Below are 23,378 nucleotides of genomic sequence, written 5' to 3'. Positions count from 1 at the left end.
CAATACGTTAAAATTATATTTCCAAATACACCATTTTGCATGACTTTTCCTGTGCAAATCAAAATAAAAAAAAAAGAAATATACGCTAAAACAACTTATTCAATGTATATATTTATCTCTTTTAAGTTTACTACTTATCTTCGAATATCTGATTAACAATCAGTATCAACATACAAAAGCCTTGAGCATAATATATATAAGAATTCATGTTGGTATATATATTTAATTCCACATCGATTATTCACTAGAAAGATCTTGAATATTTATATAGGATCAAGGAACCTAAATAATACCTTTTAGCTAGTCTTTTTGAAATAAGATCGTGGGTTGTTGAAAATGATATCAGAATTGATCTAGCTCATAATCTATACGGATTAGGAGAAACTATAACATAAGTTCATTGGAATTGACCATGGACTGATTGTAATATTTATGAATAGATGCATGGATTTGAATTTTTAGCCTGACGAAGATATCAGAGCTTAAATAAAAAAAGTATGTAAAGACTCATACGAATGTGTGTTTAACACTACCTCAATTATTTGTTAGAAAGATTTTGCATACTTATACAGAATCAAAAAATCTAAGTAATACCTTTCAGCTAGTCTTTTTTTGCTAAGGTCTTGAGTCATTATAATATATCAATAGCAAATATAGTGAATTAGATACACAACTTCATGCAAATAGTCTCCCTTTCCACAGAAATATACATCTTAATCATTAGCTGAGTTGGTATGCAACTTCTGTTGCATATACCTCAATTATCCTTGACTCATATCAGAACTTAATAGAAGCAATGGCCATTCCCCAAGCAAGAAATTTAGCAGATTTCCATAAGAGAAAAAAAAGAACAAGGTCCAACTCTAACAGCTCATTTAGATAAACAAACATGTCTTATACATGTGAAGCACCCTAAGCAGCAAAGTCATCCCCCTTCACTTCTATCGATAAGAAGTCAGTTTGGGAGGTCAGACAAAGACCAAAGGGTTCTAGTCTTATACATGTAACAACATATATATGGAAGCAACAATCCCATTAAGCTGCAGTTTTATTCCTTTCCCAACTATTTATCAGGTTAAACTTCACCCCTTGTGTAGAAATGATTTTCCTGAGAATACATTCTGGTACTGGAAATCTTCTCTTTGATTTAAGGTGAGGCCCACCTGAAGTAATTACAGACGGCACGTCTTGTAGGTGTCCATCTCCCACACCCAAAGAAGCACCTGCCCTGCATTGGCCCAGGCTTGCGAACCACAGATTTGCTGCACCTCACCCCACAAAAACAGTTGCCGCATATCTCCCCGGTGATGGGTTCCATGAAGGGATGGAACTGGAAGGGAGGGACCTGCAGCTCTTTCAGCTTCTGAGTTTGCTGGCCAGGGTCCATTGGGTGGTCAGGTGGTGACTGCCACGTCAGCGGGCAATCCCCAGGCTGCCATACTAGTGAGTTGGTTATAGAGAACTTGACCCCCCGGTGCATGAGGTGGGTGAGGAGGCGAGCGGTGTTGCGGGCATCATCAAGGCCACAGTGAGGACGGCCCTCAAATGCCAGGCCAGCCTGCTGAACTGCCTCTCCTAGATTGCAGCGCATACCAAACACCTCTTGGAAAAGAACCTTCAAGTTGATCCACCTGCATACAAGTTCAGGAACAATGAAATCGTTTTGATGTCAAATGCAAAATAGCCTGAAAATAAGACATTATATAGACAATGGGAATAAATCCAGATTGGAAAATATTTCTACCTACAAAAGTTAGCTGGCTGGTAATCTGAAGTCATTTAGAAGTGACAACATACTTAGCTGTCACATGATTGTACTGCAAGATAAAATATCCTCTGAAACATCTGAGATTATCAGGTTCTCATGGCTAAGATGGTAGAAACACAACATTTGTTCTGAGGTTTAAAACACTGAAGTGGGAATATTGGATCAAGAGAGAATGCTGCACAAAAACCTCTATATATTCTAACTTATAGATGTCCTTGTTTATTTTGCAACAAGGCAATGGATTCACTCGATGTACTATATGGAAGGAGAGTACATGTATATGGTCCATAGCTCTGGCACCATACCCTCATACTCAAGTTGGTTATTGTCTGGGAGCTCACTAATGCCTACTAGATATTGAGAGTGCATGCTCCTACCTTTTCTGAAGCTATCTACAGGATATCTTCTGGTAAAGGTGGAATTCACTTCTTTGAGAGGCATGAAAGAGAGATCTTGAGGGTCAAGGGAGCTTGCCAATCCCCCAATTCTAGACTACTCTTTGTGAAAACAAATTGTTTTACACTACCGATATTTCAGAAGAAATACCAATGAAAAGGAGTGTGCACTTGATTGTGATAAGAAATCGGCAAGATTGTCAATAGATGAGATTGGACAGGCATGGTCATACCAAGGAGTATTGGGAGAGGGGAGCTCCTAGTAGGGGTGTAAGTTTGGTTCGGTTTTTTTGGTTACCGAACCAAACTGAATTGAACAAGGCAAATCGGTGCTGTTTTTTTGATATTTAGTGTGGTGCAGTTTTGGAATTTAAGAAATCTCAATTTTCGGTTCGATTTGATTTAAAATCAATGAAAAACCGAAAAAATCGAACCGCACCGAATTGTCTAATCTTATTCCTATTCCTTAATATTCATTTCAGCCTCCCTCCTTTCCAACCCTGATCCCTCAGACCTTCTCGCTCTCGTCTCTCGTCGACGTCTCCACATCACACAAAATCGGAGGGTGGCAGTTTTGGAATTTCGGTCGGCGAACGGAGAGCCCTTCCTTCTATAGCGCGGATCTGAAAGCCGGAGGAGGTGGAGGGTGGCGGCTGCGATGACGATGACAACGACAGAGGGCTCGGGAGCTCAAGGAGAAGCTCATGGGCCATCTCCGTGAGGCGGTAGACCGGATGAAGATTGGGGTGCTGTCGCCTTTCTTGGGAGGAGAGGCGGAGAAGGACGTGCCGGTGCCGGCAATGGCTAGGGCGCTGGAGGCAGAGCCCTTGTCGCCTACGATAGAGACGGCGAGGCCGTGAAATCTGAGGATGAGGAGGGCCGAGGGCGGCATGCAAGGGCCCGATCGAGATCGGAGGGCGGCACCCGAGCTCCAAACATGCTCCGGTGCCGGCGGTCTTGGAGAGAGGTGGTTGGGAGAGAATGGTTCGGCTTAGATCGGAAAGCACGAAGAAGAGAGAGCAGCCCAAGAAGAGGGAATGGTGAAAATCGAATAAACTGCACCGAACCGAACCGAATAAGTCGGTTTCGTGTGGCTCGGTTTTTGTTTATTTTGGATTTGGTTTGGTGTCATTTTTTTTCTTATTCGGTTTTTTTGGGTTTGGTATAACAGTTCAAACCGAACCGCACCGAATTACACCCCTAGCTCCTAGAACAGGCATCAAGATTAAGAACTTGAGAGATGCTGACAATGAGGTTAAGTATCAACCAAAGATGATAATTTAAGGAAGCAAAATCAAACAAGACAACAAAATATCAGAAGAAAAGTATAAAAAAGGTAATTAAGAAGAAGAATTTAGAATTGACATAGCATAGGGCTTGGGAATAAACAGACAAACTGGAGTTGTAAAGTAGTAATGCTATTACAATCCACGTTGATGTGCCTACAAGTATGAACATGACATCTTCTAAAAGAAATCCTGTGCTGCTAGAAGAAAGAAGATTATGTCAAGTACATGTAACATCTAACATTGGCCATAAACATGAGGAAGAGTCATTGGTCATGTGCACACACATGTTTATACATATACATAAATACATGCACATATATTACATATGCACACGTGTTTATTTGTTCTGATGCTTGTTGAGAAAAAGAGAAATTTAGAATTATAGATGCTATCTAATAAATAAATTCAATGGAGAATACATGAGTTGCAACTTGTTTAATTTATTCAGTAGGTTTATTTAAAGATACTTAAGATGTTTGAGATACATAAAGTGTTAATATAAATATGATAATTTTATACTGAAAATATAATGACACTCTGCTTGAAGTGTCAAGCAATAAAAACTAAGAGTACCCTGGCACTCCAAAAAAAGTGCAGTGTCAAATACTTCTGCAGATGTCAGCAGGACATTTCAAAGTGGAATGCCCGGATGTGTTGCATTGTGTAGTACCATGTCCAAGTGTCTGAAAATGTTGACACTTCCAGGCAGCTTAAAATTGAAATATTCAGGTATCAGAGCTACAAAGACCCACACGAACATCCATGAAGCATTTGGAAATGACTGAAGATAAAATAAGAGGGATACAATGGAGTCAACAAGGTCTAAAAGAAAATGGGCAAATCAAAAAGAGACAGATTGGTTGGGACAAGTTTGGGCTGGTTTCTTGGTTATGACTAGGGCTATGGATGCTTCAAATGGCAAGACAGCTTTAAGGCACTTATGATGGGGGAACAAATGCAAGTGCAAAAGGTTTGTGGACTTGAAAAGCGATATGAAATGAATAACTGGAAAAGGTGTTTTAAGACATTCTTTGCCAATACCAAGGGAATCCAAGCAAAATCAACTAGTTCAACCTGCTTTCACTGATTGAAATTCCAAGTATAAGTTCTAATGCTTGGAAAAGTTTCAACAGGTGCTTTATGCCATGGTCGGGCTCCAGCAACTTGTTAAGGTCAGAAGCAACCAAGTCAATGGTTTTTGCAAGCAAGTAATTGTATTTTGGAAGAAACAAGGTAAAGGATGAGAAGGCAACCCTGTTAAACAGTAAGGGATGAGCTATTCTTTCGCTATAAGTTACTAAAGCTATAGCAAAGATCTTATGAAGCGCACTTAGCCATGATCAAAGCAAGGGTTGGAGAGCGGCATTTATAGGAATCCACTAGAATAAGGAATGACAACCTATTATGGTTACAATAGGTCATAGCCACTTACATGCACGCATATGCCAAAAACAGCTGTTTAGAGTCCATGGCTCTGACATGCATAACCAAAAAAATAGGGCCAAATAATAACAAATGAAAGAAACAACACCTTCCTCTTGTGCCCAAACTAGCAGATAGAAAAAAAGTCACAAAGAATAAAAAGAAAATAAAAATAGTGAAGCATATAAAGGCTGCCAGGGAGAGGCAGACCCCAAAAAAAGAAAAAGCAAAAGGAAAATAGTACTCAATAGATTTGACAAGGATGTGATTCTTGTATATATGAAATGGCAAGATTGATTTTCTCTGAAAATGAAGCCTTGTTGGGTCAATTACCTATTAAAATAGGGAGGCTTCCTGAGACTTTTGAATCTGCACTCTGATTCCAACATCACACGACAGTCCCAGTCACCCCATGTCACCACAGCAAAGTTTTTCTGCTTAATGCCTTTGTCCTCCAACCACTTATCATGCATAAGTAAAGCTTCACTTAGAGGAACTCCTCTGTCCACCTGAAATGCACACAATGTAAAAGGTCCATACCTTCCTTGTATTAGCACATCAAAAAAAAATGTTGCCACTATGAATTAGCATAAATTTATTGCTATGTCATAGCTGCAGCTTAATCTCTCTTGCAAAACAAAATACAAGCCAGCACCATAAAGCTCTGTAGTTAGGACACTACCCATTTAATCATGGATATTGCAATAACTAAAGCATATAATTTGGTCATCCTCAACAAACTTCTAGAAGAATTTCTAAATAACATTAACAATAAATGTATTGCATGTATTCAAGGGGTTTTCGTAGATCCTTCATATTTGTTCATAAGATATGAAGGATAAAACCTTTATAACAGAAAAGTCAACAGAATTATATAAAACATATCATATGGTTGCATATTTGAGATCTTGCCAATAATCTGATCAATAAATCACCTGAAAATAAGCATCTAAAATGAAACAGAATCACTGAGATGCATTCATGATATGTCAAGGCAGTAATCCATAATTGAGTATGCATTCTGACTTCATTTCACTCCATAAAAATAGAAGGTATAACAGTTTGGAAAATACAAGGTAAAGCTGCAAAAAAGAAACTGATTAGCTGCATAAAAATTTGGACTGAAAGAATGAAAAGTGGGAAATAAACAATTCACTAAACATTAAACAGTAAGATGATTGTAGTCCCTATAATCCCAGAGTGACATGCCAAGGGCCAATATGCTATCCCTCTCTAAATTTATTTACAACACTAAACTGAATGCCAAATAAACTATATTATAATAAGAAATTCAGCCAACTGAATCTCATTTGTGAAAATAGGATTTCTATTTTATCAAAAAATAAGCAACTTGAAAACTGAGCAAAACTTAAGACAGCTAACCACTTGCTAATGGCTTTCAGTTGGAACTTAAGTTGTCATCTAGAAACTATTACAATCATCTAGCATGCTTTCCTTCTTAATAACCCATAGGATTTCATTATGAAAGAACAACAGAGAAAGAATAAGGATAGAAAGCAACAGATGGTAGAGAAGTACTGCTCTTCCACCAACCCAATCAAAATCTTCTACACAATAACAGTCAAAGTGAACTGCAAGATTGAAGATAACATCGATGTTTAGAAGTCAATAATTTCAATTACTTCGAAAAGAAAAAAGAATAAGAAAAAAGCATTCCTAGTCTATGTATAAGCATGTAGTTTCCACTAAATCTGTAAGTTATTTTGTGTCAAATATATTCTTTAAAAAAAAAAGAAAAATAAAAAAATAACATGAACAGCTTCTCTACTCTCAGCTGTCAGCAAAACCATAAACTATTCTAAATTTCTAATGGCCGGCTCTTTCCAGGCCTGTCTGTCAGCAACAACAATGCCATCTTCCAGAGTGCACCAACGTGACCATGATCCAGTTAATTAAGAATTATAATATCCTTGAGTGCACAAGCAATGCATAAAAGATCATCGCCAGTGATCCACATATTGATTTGGAAGGGCATAAATAATTCACCAATATTGGATGTTTTAGTCCATACCTTGCATCAAGGTTTTATGTCCTCGTGGGATGGGAGGCGTCTCGGCCATCCCGTCCTATTCCTGTGTGAAAATTGGACCAAGATGGGGTTGGGATTCCGAAACCATCCATATGGGGAGAGAAGAAAGAGGAGAGAGAAAGGAAGGAAAGATAAAGAAAAGGAAAAAGTAAAAAGATGGAAGAAGAAGAAAAATGAAAGAAAAAAAGAAGAGAAGAAAAGAAAGGAAGGAAAGAAGGAAGAAAGAAACAAGAAGAAGAAAAAAGAAAAAAGAAAGAAAAGAACTGATAAGAAAGGAAAGAAAAATAAAAGGAAATAAAGGAAGGTAAAAGAAAAATAAAGAAAAGAAGGAAAGAAAGAAAAAAAATAAAAGAAAAGAATGTGAGGGAGACAAAAGATATCTATCAGGTTGCATGATCAGGATGGGATGGGGTCTGACAGGACAGCGGGGCATCCCATTCTATGGAGAGACCAGGACACCTCCATCCCATAAAATTTAAAACCTTGCCTTGTATAGCCCTTTGAAAGCACAATAAAGTCTCCTTAGCTAAGCATATTACGAAGAAGTTTCCATCAAGTCATATCTTTGTCATCATGCTACTAGCTCATCATTTTTTAACGAAAAATGCAGAAGTTCCATCACCAGAAATATGTCTTGTTAATTTGTTCATCTGCACTGCTGCAGGTACAAAGTTAAGGACCCTGCACAGCAAAAGCATTTTTCCAAGATGTATTGGTCACTTATAGAGACAAAAAAAACCCACCTAACCTATCCTACAAACATAAACATAGATATGTTGTCTACTTAAAAGAAAACCTGATGTGACATATGTCATACTAGGAAGGGCAAGTGTCCAAGTGTATCATCAAAAAATGGTTCCACACACAAGAAAAAAAAAACTTACTGCATGATGACCTATATTTTACTTACAATGGCTTAGTTAATTAGAAAAGACTATATATATATAAACTTTACTATGACATGTAATTGCACACAGTAGTTTACATCAAGTAAAGATGTCAGATCAAATAGCAAAGAAGTGATTTTATAAGAGAAATAGTTTAAAGTGAAAATAATTTTCAGAAAAAGATTATTTTTCCTCTGCTGAAAGGGAACTAATGTATGAGATGTTGACCGGTGGCCTTGAAACCCAAAAATACGGAGTATCTCGATACTCATTGCAATAATTATACCTTGGAAAACTAATCTATCCGTTGGAAAAGAGATGGACAACTTCTCTCTTGATTATGGAATCTGAACATTGGAACACTTCTACATAAGATGGACTCTGAGATCGAGTGGGACATAACCACAAGATAGTCCATCCATATCCATGTTTTGGCTAAGGGCACTAGAGTGATCCCCAGTCTCATGATGCCAGTGGCAATTCTACCCCTCCTTTTTCCCTTATTTTTTTATTCATCTCAAAGGTAAACCTTGAAAGAGCATGTCACGCCCCCGACCCGAGATTTGTGAATCGAGGGTCGCGGCAACCGCCGCATACTCATGAAGAACTCTCTCCATAAGCATGCAAGGCATCTCATCACGATATCAATGCATCGCAGCGGAATAAATTCAAATAATTATTATTCAACTGTAATTCAAGTAATTAAATCAAATGTCTTACATCCAATAAAATTTTTACTAAAACAATAAATCTAATAGATCTAAGTTCAATGAAGTTGACAATGCTAAATCTCGCCTCTAAAAGCTCTGTCCCAATATTTCTTCCCACGCTCGAAATTAATTATCTGAATCTGAAAAATAAAAAGAAAGGTAATGAGCTAGACAGCCCAGTAAGTAACAAATATCTCAACAAGATATTTCAGATATTATATAATTTTCAAGAACAATGCTGCAAATAAACATAAGAGTATATTTCATGCTGATTTAATGTAAATCCAATAATTTCAAATATTCACATATAATATAATCATAAATCCGATTCGATTCAAAACACTCGTAACTCAACAGCCTCGACTATGACCAACGTTTAACCCCCATTGGTGGAGTCCACAGAATACCAGCGCACAACCCCCACTGGCAGGGTCCACAACTACCAGCGCACAACCCCCACTGGCAGGGTCCACAAATACCAGCTTACAATCCCCACTGGTAGGGTCCACAAATACCAGCGCACAACCCCCACTGGCAGGGTCCACAGAAACATAGTTAGGCTGAGAGCATAAATCCGATCCGTATCAAAACACTTTGTATCATAATACATCATAAATATTTCACTGAACATGTGCATAAATCGACATACCAAAATATTTCAAAAGCACTTTTCTTTCAAAACATAATTTCATAAATCATGCATAATTTCAGACAATAATTATTTATTTTCAGAATAAATATGGAATATCTCGAGAAGATGATTCATTACTTACCTTTCACGGAGCACTGAACGAATAGATCGACTAACTTCTAGGAGATTCTTCCTTGCCTATTATCCAAAATTATATTTTTACATTAATTTAATTCAAAATTAAATCTAACAAATCCCAAAATTAAAATCTCGCTTAAAATCAGACTCGTCTCTACACTCGATCAGAATCATCAGATGAAGCCTTCCCCTACGCTAACCCTAGAAGAATAACTTTAGAGAGAGAAATCCATCAAGAGAGAGAGAAACAAGCTAGAGAGAGAAAATTCTAGAGAGAGAAAGTAGAGAGAGAAAGTCCAATTCCAGAGAGAGAAAATCAGGGTTCAGACTGAAAGAAGAGAGAGAAACTCTCTCTCTCATCAATTTCAATTTTATTTATTTATTTATTTATTTATTTATTTACTTACTTATTTGTTCATATATATATATATATAAATATATATATATATATATATTATTATTATTATTATTATTTTCTTTTCTTTTCTTTTCTTTTTCTTCTTTTCTTTTTCTTCTTTTTCTTCCTTTTTTCTTTCCTTTTCTTTTTTTCTCTTTTTCCTTCTTTCTCTTTTCTTTTTCTTCTTTTTCTTTTTCTTCTTTTCTTCTTTTCTTGGTTCTTCCCGTGCCAGAACAGGGGACGGTGTGGCCCATCCTTGGCCGGGCCGTTCAGGCCACGGCCGCCGCGGCGGAGGCCGGCGGCCGACAGGGGCCACTCCCCTGATCAAGGAGAAGCGTGGCCGGCGATCAATTTCGATCGCCGGTGTCGAAAAAATCCACGAGAAAGAGACCAAAACAGAGGTCTCTTTCCCCGACCGGAAATCGGCGACTCTCGTCGCCGGCAGCGCGCACAATGCACGAGGAGGAAGGAGAAGAAAGAGGGGAGGAAGAGGAAAACTTACCTCAGCCTCCGGAGAGCTCGCCGGCGGCAATCACGGCGAGAAATCAAAGGGTGTCCGCGGCCTTCGATCGAGAAAAACGGAGAGAAAGAGAGAGGGAGAAGGTCGATCTTCGGTCTCAAGGGGGAGGGGTATTCTTATAGGGGGTCCTAGGACTCCGTGGGGTCCTAGGAGTCCCGATCTAGCCCAGATTTCGCCGGAGAAGGAGACTCCTATCGGGAGTCTTCTTCCCGGTTTTGCATCCCCTGTTTTTTTTTTTTATTTTTTATTTTGGGCTTTGATCTGCTGGCTGGGCTGGACTTGGTTGGGCTATCACATTCTTCACCCCTAAAAAGAAATTTCGTCCTCGAAATTTTTCATACCTGTCACCATTGTATTGGAAGCCTGTGGATTCTGTTGAGTAAGCACATAAACTCTTCCCTGGATTTTAGAAATCTGTCCGCCACCCTTATGTTGTCCTTCATGAGTTCTTTGGCCAACTTGATTTTCAGTATTTAGCGGGCAGCTAGCAATTTTATGATCCTTCTGTCCACATTTGAAACAAGCACCGGTATTCCAATAGCAATCCTTGTCTTCATGATTTTTACCACATCTGGAGCACGGCTCACCATCAACCTGTTGAGTCTTATTGTCTACTGCTCCCTTAGCTGATCTTTTGATGTTTTTATTATTCTGTCATTGTGTATCATTTGATTGTGCTCTCTTTCTTTGTTTTCTTTCCCTTTCCATGCGTTCTTCATTGACTTCCCTTTCAATTATCAGTGCTTTATTTACCACATCTGCATAAGTTGTCAATTCATATGGAACCACTTGTTTTCGAATCTCAGTTCTCAGTCCCATCTCAAACTTGTGAACACGTTCTTGCTCACCATCCACTAATCTCGGAGCAAATTTTGCTAACTCTGTAAATTTTGCTTCATATTCAGTCACACTCATACCCTTTTGCTTCAAATAAATAAACTCTTGCTCTTTCTGGATCCTTATACTCCGAGGAAAATACTGATCATAGAATGCAATCCGAAATCTTTTCTAGGTAAGTATTTCGCCGTCTTGTTCATGCTTGCGCTGTAGTCGCTGACACCAGTTGTATGCTTCTCCTTGTAGTAAATAAGCTGCATATCGAATCTTTTCTTCATCAAGACACTCTTGGACAGCAAAAGCCTTCTCCATCTCCATTATCCAGTTGTCAGCCTCCAAAGGTTCAGTAGTCCCCTTGAAAGCTGGAGGAGTAAGCTTTTTTTAAATTCTGAAATATTGTTCCGTTGTACTGGTTGCTCTCCATGTTGTGGTGGTGGATGCTGATGTTGTTGTGTATCTCATTGTATCTGCTGTTGTTCAAACATTTGCTGCTGCATTTGTTGTTGCGCTTGTACCATCCTGATTAGGGTCTGCATTAACTGAGCCATATCTGGTTCTTGACGTGCTCTCGAAGCACTCCCATTAGGATCTACGACTCCCTCCTCCTGAGGGGTGCCACTGGTCAGATGGAGAGTGCTACCATCCCGTGGTTGTGATGTCTCTCTTGCAATTCCTTGAGTAGTTCTTGTCATTCTACGGGGAGGCATGGTAACCTTGTAGTAGTAAAACCTTATTAGATTCATTTATCTATTTGTTAGGATAGGTTTATTATGATGCTCATACTCTAACGTCCCAATATTCCTAATGTCTACCCACCTACACTCATATTATGTTAAATTCTATGTGTCATAATTTATCCACTTATGCTCTGATACCATATTAATTGTCACGCCCCCGACCCGAGATTTGTGAATCGAGGGTCGCGGCAACCGCCGCATACTCATGAAGAACTCTCTCCATAAGCATGCAAGGCATCTCATCACGATATCAATGCATCGCAGCGGAATAAATTCAAATAATTATTATTCAACTGTAATTCAAGTAATTAAATCAAATGTCTTACATCCAATAAAATTTTTACTAAAACAATAAATCTAATAGATCTAAGTTCAATGAAGTTGACAATACTAAATCTCGCCTCTAAAAGCTCTGTCCCAATATTTCTTTCCACGCTCGAAATTAATTATCTGAATCTGAAAAATAGAAAGTAAGGTAATGAGCTAGACAGCCCAGTAAGTAACAAATATCTCAACCAGATATTTCAGATATTATATAATTTTCAAGAACAATGCTGCAAATAAACATAAGAGTATATTTCATGCTGATTTAATGTAAATCCAATAATTTTAAATATTCACATATAATATAATCATAAATTCGATTCGATTCAAAACACTCGTAACTCAACAGCCTCGACTATGACCAACGTTTAACCCCCATTGGTGGGGTCCACAGAATACCAGCGCACAACCCCTACTGGCAGGGTCCAGAAATACCAGCGCACAACCCCCACTGGCAGGGTCCACAAATACCAGCGCACAATCCCCACTGGTAGGGTCCACAAATACCAGCGCACAACCCCCACTGGCAGGGTCCACAGAAACATAGTTAGGCTGAGAGCATAAATCCGATCCGTATCAAAACACTTTGTATCATAATACATCATAAATATTTCACTGAACATGTGCATAAATCGACATACCAAAATATTTCAAAAGCACTTTTCTTTCAAAATATAATTTCATAAATCATGCATAATTTCAGACAATAATTATTTATTTTCAGAATAAATATGGAATATCTCGAGAAGATGATTCATTACTTACCTTTCACGGAGCACTGAACGAATAGATCGACTAACTTCTAGGAGATTCTTCCTTGCCTATTATCCAAAATTATATTTTTACATTAATTTAATTCAAAATTAAATCTAACAAATCCCAAAATTAAAATCTCGCTTAAAATCAAACTCGTTTCTAAACTCGATCAGAATCATCAGATGAAGCCTTCCCCTACGCTAACCCTAGAGGAATAACTTTAGAGAGAGAAATCCATCAAGAGAGAGAGAAACAAGCTAGAGAGAGAAAATTCTAGAGAGAAAGTAGAGAGAGAAAGTCCAATTCCAGAGAGAGAAAATCAGGGTTCAGACTGAAAGAAGAGAGAGAAACTCTCTCTCTCGTCAATTTCAATTTTTTTTATTTATTTATTTATTTACTTACTTATTTGTTCATATATATATATATAAATATATATATATATATATTATTATTATTATTATTATTATTTTCTTTTCTTTTCTTTTCTTTTCTTTTTCTTCTTTTCTTTTTCTTCTTTTTCTTCCTTTTTTCTTTCCTTTTCTTTTTTTCTCTTTTTCTCTTTTTCCTTCTTTCTCTTTTCTTTTTCTTCTTTTTCTTTTTCTTCTTTTCTTGGTTCTTCCCGTGCCAGAACAGGGGACGGTGTGGCCCATCCTTGGCCAGGCCGTTCAGGCCACGGCCGCCGCGGCGGAGGCCGGCGGCCGACGGGGGCCACTCCCCTGATCAAGGAGAAGCGTGGCCGGCGATCGATTTCGATCGCCGGTGCCGGAAAAATCCACGGGAAAGAGACCAAAACAGAGGTCTCTTTCCCCGACCGAAAATCGGCGACTCTCATCGCCGGCAGCGCGCACAATGCACGGGGAGGAAGGAGAAGAAAGAGGGGAGGAAGAGGGAAACTTACCTCAGCCTCCGGAGAGCTCGCCGGCGGCAATCACGGCGAGAAATCAAAGGGTGTCCGCGGCCTTCGATCGAGAAAAACGGAGAGAAAGAGAGAGGGAGAAGGTCGATCTTCGGTCTCAAGGGGGAGGGGTATTCTTATAGGGGGTCCTAGGACTCCGTGGGGTCCTAGGAGTCCCGATCTAGCCCGGATTTTGCCGGAGAAAGAGACTCCTATCGGGAGTCTTCTTCCCGGTTTTGCATCCCCTATTTATTTTTTTATTTTTTTATTTTGGGCTTTGATCTGCTGGTTGGGCTGGGCTTGGTTGGGCTATCACAGAGCATGACAACCAAAATATCTGAATGGCGGAAAAGGCATTTAGTGGGAACTGAAATAAACAAAATGAATGAGAAATAACATAATATGATAGAATAAGAGTAACTTTTGTCAATGAGAAAATTCATTAAAGGAGAGAAGAGTAATCTTGAAGCAACACCACAAATGAAGTGCTGGATGTTAAAGTTCAAGAGACCAGCAATTAAGAGGGTCATCAAACGGCAAAGGAACATAGAGGTTTTTAAGGGAATAAAATTGAAAAATGGATTGTAAGGAGGCTGATGATTATGCAATATTCCAATAGAAGAAGATAAGTTCAGAGTCTGGAAACAATTTAACTGAAGGCAAATTACAGAAATTAAGAAAGGATGAGGGGAATTGCTCAAAGTATGAAAATGATTTGGCTAACACAACCAGAAAAAAATCAAATAGAAGATGGAATTTTTTTTAATGTATTTGCATATTTATTTAGGCAAATAACAAGCATAGGAGAGCAATAACTATAAACAAAAGTGAAAGAAATGCTAACAACAAAACTAAATATTGTTGGTATTCTGTAGTTCATAAATATTTGTATATAGGAAAAGCAATTGACGATGAATTATAAGATTCATACTTAATTGAATAACTGAAAATTAATTCGATCACAGGAGAGAAACAGATTGTAGCAGTACTTGATCTGATCACTTGTTGACACTAAGGGAGGATACAAAGGATGGAAAAACCAGCCCGAATGGCTGTCAGGTCATCTATCCAAGCAACGGAGGGCTGAAATCGTGTGATCATCAATCCAAGAATCCATCGAATCAGTGTTTATGAAGAGCAAATTGAAGTCTGAAATCTGCTCAAAGAGTTCAGATTTAGTTTAGCCTAGGGTATGTTGTATTTAGTTGAGTCTGGAGATAGTTTGAGAAGTGTTTTTAAAATTGAAATAAGGGGATGTCACTGTTTGGCACAGTTCATGCTACAGTACTGCAAATGGTGATGCCCAGTGAATGCTTTTCCTTTCTTTCTTTCATTATTAATAAAGTCCAATTGGTTCCCAAGATTGAAGAATCTAAGCCTCTAAAATAGGAAAGAATAGGAGCCATCTGGTTTTCTAATGAACTGCATTAGGCATCCAAAGCATTGTATGTAACGTATCATTGACAAAATGAGAAAAAGCCTGGTACAGCTTCTCTTCTCTTAATTCTTCTTCTATTATTTATTCTCCTCTTTATACTAGCATTTTCCCTCCTACTCATTTCTACTGGTATTCCTCTACTTGCCGGTTTATCTCTGCTCTAAATTAGTTTCTGCATAATATCAAAATCAGATCTATCAAAGCCTCATCCTTCTTAATTTTAATTATTAGTTAATGCTGTTGTCATTCCTAATTGATGGAGTTCAGCATAGCTCATCAGATTCATGAAATTAATGCTTGATCGGATGCAGAAGACTTCCTTTTCACTTCTTCAAATCTCCTTGAACCTGAATATCAATTTCTGCCATAAGCTCATCAAGTTTGACATTCTCAGAGCCCCAGAAATCATTCACATGGTTCTGAAACATTCCATACACCATAGAACAACTTCACGAACTCTCTTCTTCCCACTTTGATTAGGATCAAATTCAGATATGTCACCTCTCTGGGACAAGAAGCACCTAAAAGCTTTAAAGTTCTAAGAAACCTTATTCCCTCTGGTCTGCCAATGTCTGAACGCAGCCCTAACCCTAGCATGAAACATCACGTGAATACTTGAAGTATCTTACAACTACTCAGAGAATATGGTTACTGTGAATAGAAGTCAACATTATCATGACCAACATAAACATTGTGACCACTTCAAGTATCTTTCAACCAAACAAAGAATATAGTTACTGCAAATAGAAGTCAACAATATCACCGTCAACTGTCAACATCAACATCATCATCCAATTCTTCTCCCATCAAAGTGGGAGTGGTCGCAGATCATGATACTTAAATGAGTAGATTTTAACAATCAGATATCAAGCTTAAGCCAAAATTCCAATTAAATGGTGCCAGATTACCAGTGAAGGCCACTTTAATCATAAAAATGAAACCTAGAATACAGAATGATAAGCAGAGAAAGCTACTTGTTTGGTTAGTGGAACCTTTTTTTTTTTGGGGGGGGGGGGGTGTGTGCGGGTGGGCTGTAATAAGGATTCAAGGCATAATGAGTGCATTTTCTTATAATCTAAGACATGTATGAGAAAATAACCAAAAATAACAACTTATCAGGAAGAGGTTGGAAATATCTGCATAGTATGCAGAAGGATGTTTACAACAAAATCATTTCAAGTTTTAAGATATAATTGTTTACATTCAAGAAGAGGTTCACTTGTTTATGCTATTATGAGATAACCAAGTTTTATCAAAATCAGATAGGGTGTTAAATTTTAACTGAAAAAAGTGAAAAAAATGTGAATGGCAAGGCTTCAAGCATTAAGTATAACAAAGTGTATGGTATAAAACCTTAGTGTGATTATACAAAATCAAGGATGCTATTGAAATTGAAGAAGTTCCTCAGTTGAATTAATTATCAAATCTAAAAGGATGGAGATATAGGGGATGATGTCACCTAGAAAACTGAAACAAGGTCGGTGAGATGGGAGGCACCTCAAATGTGATATTATATTGTCAAAAACCATGTATGTTCAAGAAAAGTTATGAGTTACTAAACTAGAACAGGAATCATGGGCAAAAGACACATAATTACTTGATGAAAGCAGTGAAGATGAATTGAGGAACAGGAGACCTGTGAGACAAAAAGGACTTCATATAATAGTTCACTAAAAAAATCAAAAATAACTTTCAAGTTAAGAGACTTGACTATGAATAGAAGCATTGACAGAGAAGGATCCACCAAGGAAGAAGAAAAACCCATGGAAAGACACTTGTTTGTGTCTATGTTTATTCTTTCCTCTTGGATGCCCCACAGAAGTGTCCTCCAAACATTTTCAAATCAAGCGACACCTTTAGAAGCCACCAAAGCACTGTACTCACTGGCCACCATGAATCTTCATCGCACAGAACTGTCCTCCAAACATTTTCAAATCAAGCGACACCTTTAGAAGCCACCAAAGCACTGTACTCACTTGCCACTATGAATCTTCATCAGAATCAAGCAGCTTTCCCTATTGTTCCAAGATCCTTTTTTTGTGCAAACATAGCTACTTTTATTTCAATAAATTACAACAGAAAGATATTTAATGTACCATCCACATAAGCATGTTCATTCTTTCTATATACATGATGTTGTCAATATACTTGCTCTACATGTGCACGATGAGTGCAGATAACCTGATCTTCTTTGAAAGATGTCGCACGTATAAGTGTTTGAAAGTTACATTATGCAAGATAGTAAATCCAATTGTAAACACACTCAACTTACAAGATATCAAGGAAAGGATCACCTTCCCAAGAACCATGTTAAAATAAAACGAATCAAAGTCTTATGGGAAAAGATATGGATATCCTTCACCAATCTCCACCAAATAGTTGCAAGGGTTTCCTTCATCACATGAAAAGTCTCTCATCCATGGATTCTCATCACCAACCAACACTCTCCAAAGGTCCAGCTTTTACCTTGTTTCAGTCAAATCATCATCTTCCAAACCTCTTACATGGGTTCTGATCACTAACCAACACTCTCTAAAGGTCAAACTTTTACTTTGTTTCAGTCAAATCATCATCTTTCAAGCCTTTTCCTTTGAAAATGTTTCAGCCATAAATCACAACATCAAGCCAAGAAGGCCTCATGGATGTATTGAGCAGATTTTTTTTCACAAAGTGCTATCAACATCAAACAGTCATGAAATTGGCGCAAATTGATGGCCAGGGCATCTTTAGTCAAGCGAGCTGACTCCATGAACCACAAAAGTTTTGGTGTAACTTCTTCATGTACAGATGTTTGTGTTACTCTTTCAGTTCAGTATCATCTCCCCTATTATCTGAAATTAAGCTTCTCAACCCTATTTCTGATTTGTGAGAAAATCATCGCTTCTGCTTCAAGGCTTACTCACCTTCTTTAGTCAACTGCTAGGCTTTCACATATTCACCCTTGACTCACACCATCTTGATCAAGAGTGGTTCTTCATTGTGCTGAAGTGCAATTATCATTTTGTATCAATAACCTATCATGCAATTAAGTTTTGGTGTAACTTCTTCATGTACAGATGTTTGTGTTACTCTTTCAGTTCAGTATCATCTCCCCTATTATCTGAAACTAAGCTTCTTAACCCTATTTCTGATTTGTGAGCAAATCATCGCTTCTGCTTCAAGGCTTACTCACCTTCTTTAGTCAACTGCTAGGCTTTCACATATTCACCCTTGACTCACACCATCTTGATCAAGAGTGGTTCTTCATTGTGCTGAAGTGCAATTATCATTTTGTATCAATAACCGATCATGCAATCATTGCTCAAAAATGTTACTCTTTTGTTGCAACATCAAATTGTCTTGGTGTTGCCCTTTGTCTCATCTCTAGGTCAAATCTGTGCCTTGATTTCTTTGCCTGCTTCTTTAACTATCCCTTTGGTAACATACTTATGTTGGACTTGCCTCGCTTACCAAAAAATTGTGTCCAGGCTGAAGTATCACAAGATGTGCTATTGTCATATGTGCACTAGCTATTCAAACTTCTTGCATCAAAAATGCTTGCGAATGCCTCAATATCCTTATAGCTTGTGAATGCCTTAATATCCTTACAGCTTCAACACCAACTATCTAAACTGACTCAGTCTCTTACTCATTTTCCCTTTCCAGCCCCAGCTCAACATCTAAAGTTTCTTGCCAGAAGCCTCAACAACCTTGCCCTATCTTGCATATACTGATGCCTTGCCTTGTTATAAATACTTGCAAATTCTGGAATCCATTGATATGATTACTTAATCACCATCAACTTCACTAGACAACAAATGTAGCTAATACTAATAGTCAATTTCCCCAGCTGGTTCACCTCAACACCAATGTAATTCATCAACATGTGCTTCTGAACTGCTAAACCCATCAATTAAGAGGTCCACTCAGTCATCAGCAATACCATATAATGCTTAGGTTAGATTTTGGCCCAAAAGCTACATGCTCCTTCAATCTGTCCTCAGTAGCATATCAGCTTGCTTATGAACCTAACCACCAATCTTGCAGCATACTGCATCTTCACAACAGAAACTTTGCTCCTCGTGCCCGTAATCCATTATCTGTGCATGCCTGAGCCTCATGTCATCTTTTGGAATCAACAATTTAGTTTTGTGTGAGACATATGTCATCAATCATCATTTATCATTAGCATCATGTCATCTTTTTTGAATCAACACTATGGCCACCTTACAACAAGACATGCCCAAACTTGCCAGTGGTACTCCCGTTCTTCTTGTGTCTCTCTACAACATTTCTAAGGGTACATCATAGGTTCTAGAGCATCCCAACCAAAAAACGAGCTAAATTTCTGTATCGGACTATGAACTTCAAAAAGATGCACCAAGTACCAACAAGACAGGATCAAAATGGTATTCTTTTGAATAAGCAAAATTATTTGGAACATCAAATCAGTGAGGAACCAGCAACCACATCTTTCAGAAAGAGTATTATTAATAGATAAAGCAAACCTTGCAAGCAGAAAATTCTGCTGCGAATTATGCAAGTTACATGAGCATCAAGAACACAAGAAATTTGTTGACAAATAAGCAACTAAGTGGATAACAAAAAGTGAAGGCAATGAGAAAAAGCATGGCAGTTCACAGGTTATGCTTGCATCAATAACTAAACAGTAAATTGGAATGTAAGCAAAGCTGTATATTCATATAATAAATCAAAACAACTTGACAAGGATGAGTTCATGATTACTTCGATTTGCTGAATTCCAGTGAGCTCCTTGCAGTAATCGGTTAGGCATTGATGATATAAAGGCCGCACATATGTTTGGAAAGAAGCTTCCAATTGCCCAGTCATGCTATTAACTAAAACAGATGGGAATTCAATGATCTCTTGTGGATATGGATTCTTTTCTTTGTCACAAGTTGCCTCAAAATCGATAACCACAAAATACTGAAATTCTTGAAACTGAAATTCATGCGGGTAACCATGAGCAAACATCCTGAATGGTGGATAGTGAAACTTATTTTCAACAGGAAAAGCATATTCCCTGTTCATTGGGTAGAAATGGGTCTCTACTATATTCACAGGGCTTTGCCAAAAATTCTGAACATCAGGATGAAAGTTTGGCCAATCCTGTTGGTAGCAAGGTCTACTGTATGCCTGATTTGGTGGTGCAGATGACTCCCTCTTTGATGGATTGCCTGATTCCATAGTACCACCAGGATCGATGTTCATTTCCTTCTTGGGCTCAGGAAACCTTTCAAAGGCATTACCACATTCATGTGAGTTAAGGCAAAATGCCTTGGTCCTAAGGCATCCTGAGGATGCCTCGATCCTTCCTTGCATCGTTTCTGAAATCAAAGAGATAACATAAGCAAAAGGAAATGAAGAATGTACTATTGTAGGCAAAAGAAATGGGGACTTTCAATTGAAAATGTAAACTTTTACCAAGAGGTTATATGAGTGGTGTATTTTACACATTGGGCTAACTTTAACTCCAAAGAGCAACCCACAAAAGATAAAACAAAAGCAGCAAGCCAGCAATTATGTAAAATCCAAATGACATTTGAAGCTGGATTTCCAATGAAAGAAGCTTAGGATGTTCAACTCCTTAACATGGAGCATAAACTACCCATGCTTCCAAGCATTGCTTGACAGTACAGCTAAGAAAGATCAGCATCTCTGTTTTTTCTGGGTGCGCATGTCATACTTGCAGACAAAGTTTTGCATGTTTACATCTCAAAGTTACTTGTGTCGTATAAAGCTTAGTAACCGGAATTGTCTACCTAGGCTCATGTGCACTTCGGAATCTTCCTAATATTCTCAAATCCAAACCAACTTACCAAGTGCTTCCTTACTTCAAGTGTTTCTAAAACATCAACTTCCTTGCACCCGCACCTGCTCATGCAACCATTCCCGGTTTGGTTCTGCCAAATAAGGTATAAAGATGGCCAAATATGCAGTGATCCTAGATATTTTACTATAAATTTGCTGCATATCTATGTACATAGGCATGTACAACATTTGTAGCCAAATCTAGATCTTGCAACTTTAATGTCTTTGACTGCCGCATCCATGTTGCCATTAGACACCATGTATATATAGAGTTCTGTTTTATCCATCAACCCTTTTCATTTTTGAAGCAAACCTGACACCACAAATTTTTTATCTGAGAAGTTCCATTTGAAATGACATAGGGCTTCATTGAGTCTATCTTAGACAAACAAACACGATCCTTATTTTGCATGAACACCGTTCTTGTTGGTTAAGATGGTCTCTTCTTTCATCATGCAATCTGATCCAGCGATTAGGAAAGGACAGGTACAGGGAAAAGAAAACTGATCCATGACCAGTTTTGGAAAGAGATATAAGAACAATATATGTGGAAAGAGTCCAGACAAAAAAGGGAAGGAACAGTCAACAATAACACATACAAGAATAACACTTAGATCTTGGAGTTTTGAACAATTTCCTTTCCTTTGTTTTAATACTTTTCACAATACTAAAATCTTCGCCCAACATTTAAATTACGAAAATTCCAGTTCATAAGCCTGTAGACCCTCAATAACGACAACCTACTATGGATGCCATGACTAATTTTCATACCTTTATTCCAGCAACATAGTCAATATACTATTATACATGAAGAGAATTCAACGAGATTCTCAGAGTGATACCTTAGAAAAAAAATCTGGCCATCTCTCGCTGGCTCGCTTAAGTGACCATCCCCATAAAAATGAAACGGCAAACAAAATAAAGATCAAAACTTTTCTTTCTTACTCATCTCCAAATTTCCCAAGAACCAGTTTTTGATCAGAGTAAGTGGTGATCGCGCGCAGAAACCTCCTTAAAGATCAAAACATCATCGATAACCGATATCACAAAAACTTAAAGTTCTCAATTTCCATTCTGGGAAAAAGACACCAGAATATAAACATACAATATCTCGAGATCAGCATTATGGGCATCCCACAATCACACCCAGAAATTATTTCCAAACAAAAATAGAGAATATTCAAGGACCCAGTGCATGGAGGGGAGAACCATACCTTTGTTCTCCCGTTTAATCATGGTCTTGGGGCGTAAAGATCAGATCGCATTGTGCGCCCCACCTAAGTCCACGCCGATCCAAGAAAAAAAAAAGCCAATTGGCATCAACAAGAACAAGAAATCTGAAAAAGAACAAAATCGGAAAACACACAAAAAATGACCAAAAAAAAAGAGAGATTTTTCTTTTCCTCTTCGTTCTTACATATGCTTGACGAAATAGAAGACGGAGGGGGAGATAAGAGTCGGGCGAACACAACTGGTCTCTTTCCTCGGGAGCAAGGCGAGTCCCGAGGCCCCGTGGTCGAGGGCAAAAGCAGGCGGATGGCTGTTCCGAGAGAACAGCAAAACATGGTTCCATTTAGGGCAAATGACGATGTATTGCGAGTGGGCCCCACTGGTGTGTGTTGGAATGACTGCGTGGCAGTTTTTGTTAGGTGTATTGAGTGTTTGCTGTTAAGAGGTTGGTAGAGGGGGTGCGGGGACCGCCGCGCTGACCGTTGCTCTCTTCGGATTGGCCGGGGTGACCGTGCCAGTGGAAAGAGAGGCTTTCCTAAGTCGTAACCGTTTGCACCCGTGGTGCAGCCATGCGAGCGGTAAAGGCATAGTTTCGGAGTTTCCTCGCTTGAATTAAAATATTAAATTGTACGTAAGAGGGCAAGAAGAGAGCATACGTCAATCTCCCCCCCCCCCCCCCCCCCCCCTCTATATATCCCCCATTGAATATTCAATCATGCCGGAATTGAATGATGAGAATCCGATCCGAAATATTGAATGTTATAATATTATAAAATAGTGAATACGATGTATTATCTTTAAATTATTTATATGTAAAAAAAAAATTTATGATCCAAAACTTTTTAGTCTATGTATCAAATAATCTTAAAATTAGATAGATTAAATAATATATATATATATATATATATTTAAAATTATTTATGCATGGGTCATGGCTCTTTAGATCATATCTTACGGCTTAGATTATCAATACGAGATTCTCATCATCCCATCAAAATCTAACCAAACTTGAGTAGCGATCGATTTGAGTATATCCATCCCCATCTATCTATCGATACAATTGAGTCGAGTTTTGGATTTTTGGGTATAGATCTACTAATCTAGAACCAATAAAACTTGAAATCTGATTTCAACATCTAAATC

General features: G+C 38.2%; 1 protein-coding gene across 2 annotated transcripts; it reads right to left on the bottom strand.

Annotated features, from left to right (window-relative positions):
• Positions 1 to 853: 853 nt before the first annotated feature.
• LOC105032044 (uncharacterized) lies at positions 854 to 22,548 on the bottom strand. 2 transcript variants are annotated; one of them, XM_010906383.4, is made up of 5 exons: positions 22,423 to 22,548; positions 22,220 to 22,282; positions 19,920 to 20,521; positions 5,208 to 5,383; positions 854 to 1,631 (listed from the first exon to the last, which is right to left on the bottom strand). In XM_010906383.4, the coding sequence occupies exons 2-5, from the start codon at positions 22,239 to 22,241 to the stop codon at positions 1,148 to 1,150; spliced, it is 1,284 nt and encodes a 427-aa protein (XP_010904685.1). In that variant the 5' UTR covers positions 22,242 to 22,282; positions 22,423 to 22,548; the 3' UTR covers positions 854 to 1,147. The 2 variants fall into 2 exon arrangements, with proteins under 2 accessions (XP_010904685.1, XP_073100571.1); XM_073244470.1 differs by lacking the exons at positions 22,220 to 22,282; positions 22,423 to 22,548 and adding an exon at positions 21,848 to 21,995.
• Between the last annotated feature and the right edge of the window lie 830 nt (positions 22,549 to 23,378).

Source organism: Elaeis guineensis, chromosome 10 (genome assembly GCF_000442705.2).
Source record: "Elaeis guineensis isolate ETL-2024a chromosome 10, EG11, whole genome shotgun sequence".
In the NCBI taxonomy this organism is placed as follows: domain Eukaryota; kingdom Viridiplantae; phylum Streptophyta; class Magnoliopsida; order Arecales; family Arecaceae; genus Elaeis; species Elaeis guineensis.
The sequence above is the reverse complement of the archived record's forward strand: the minus strand, read 5'-3'. Positions and strand labels throughout refer to the sequence as shown.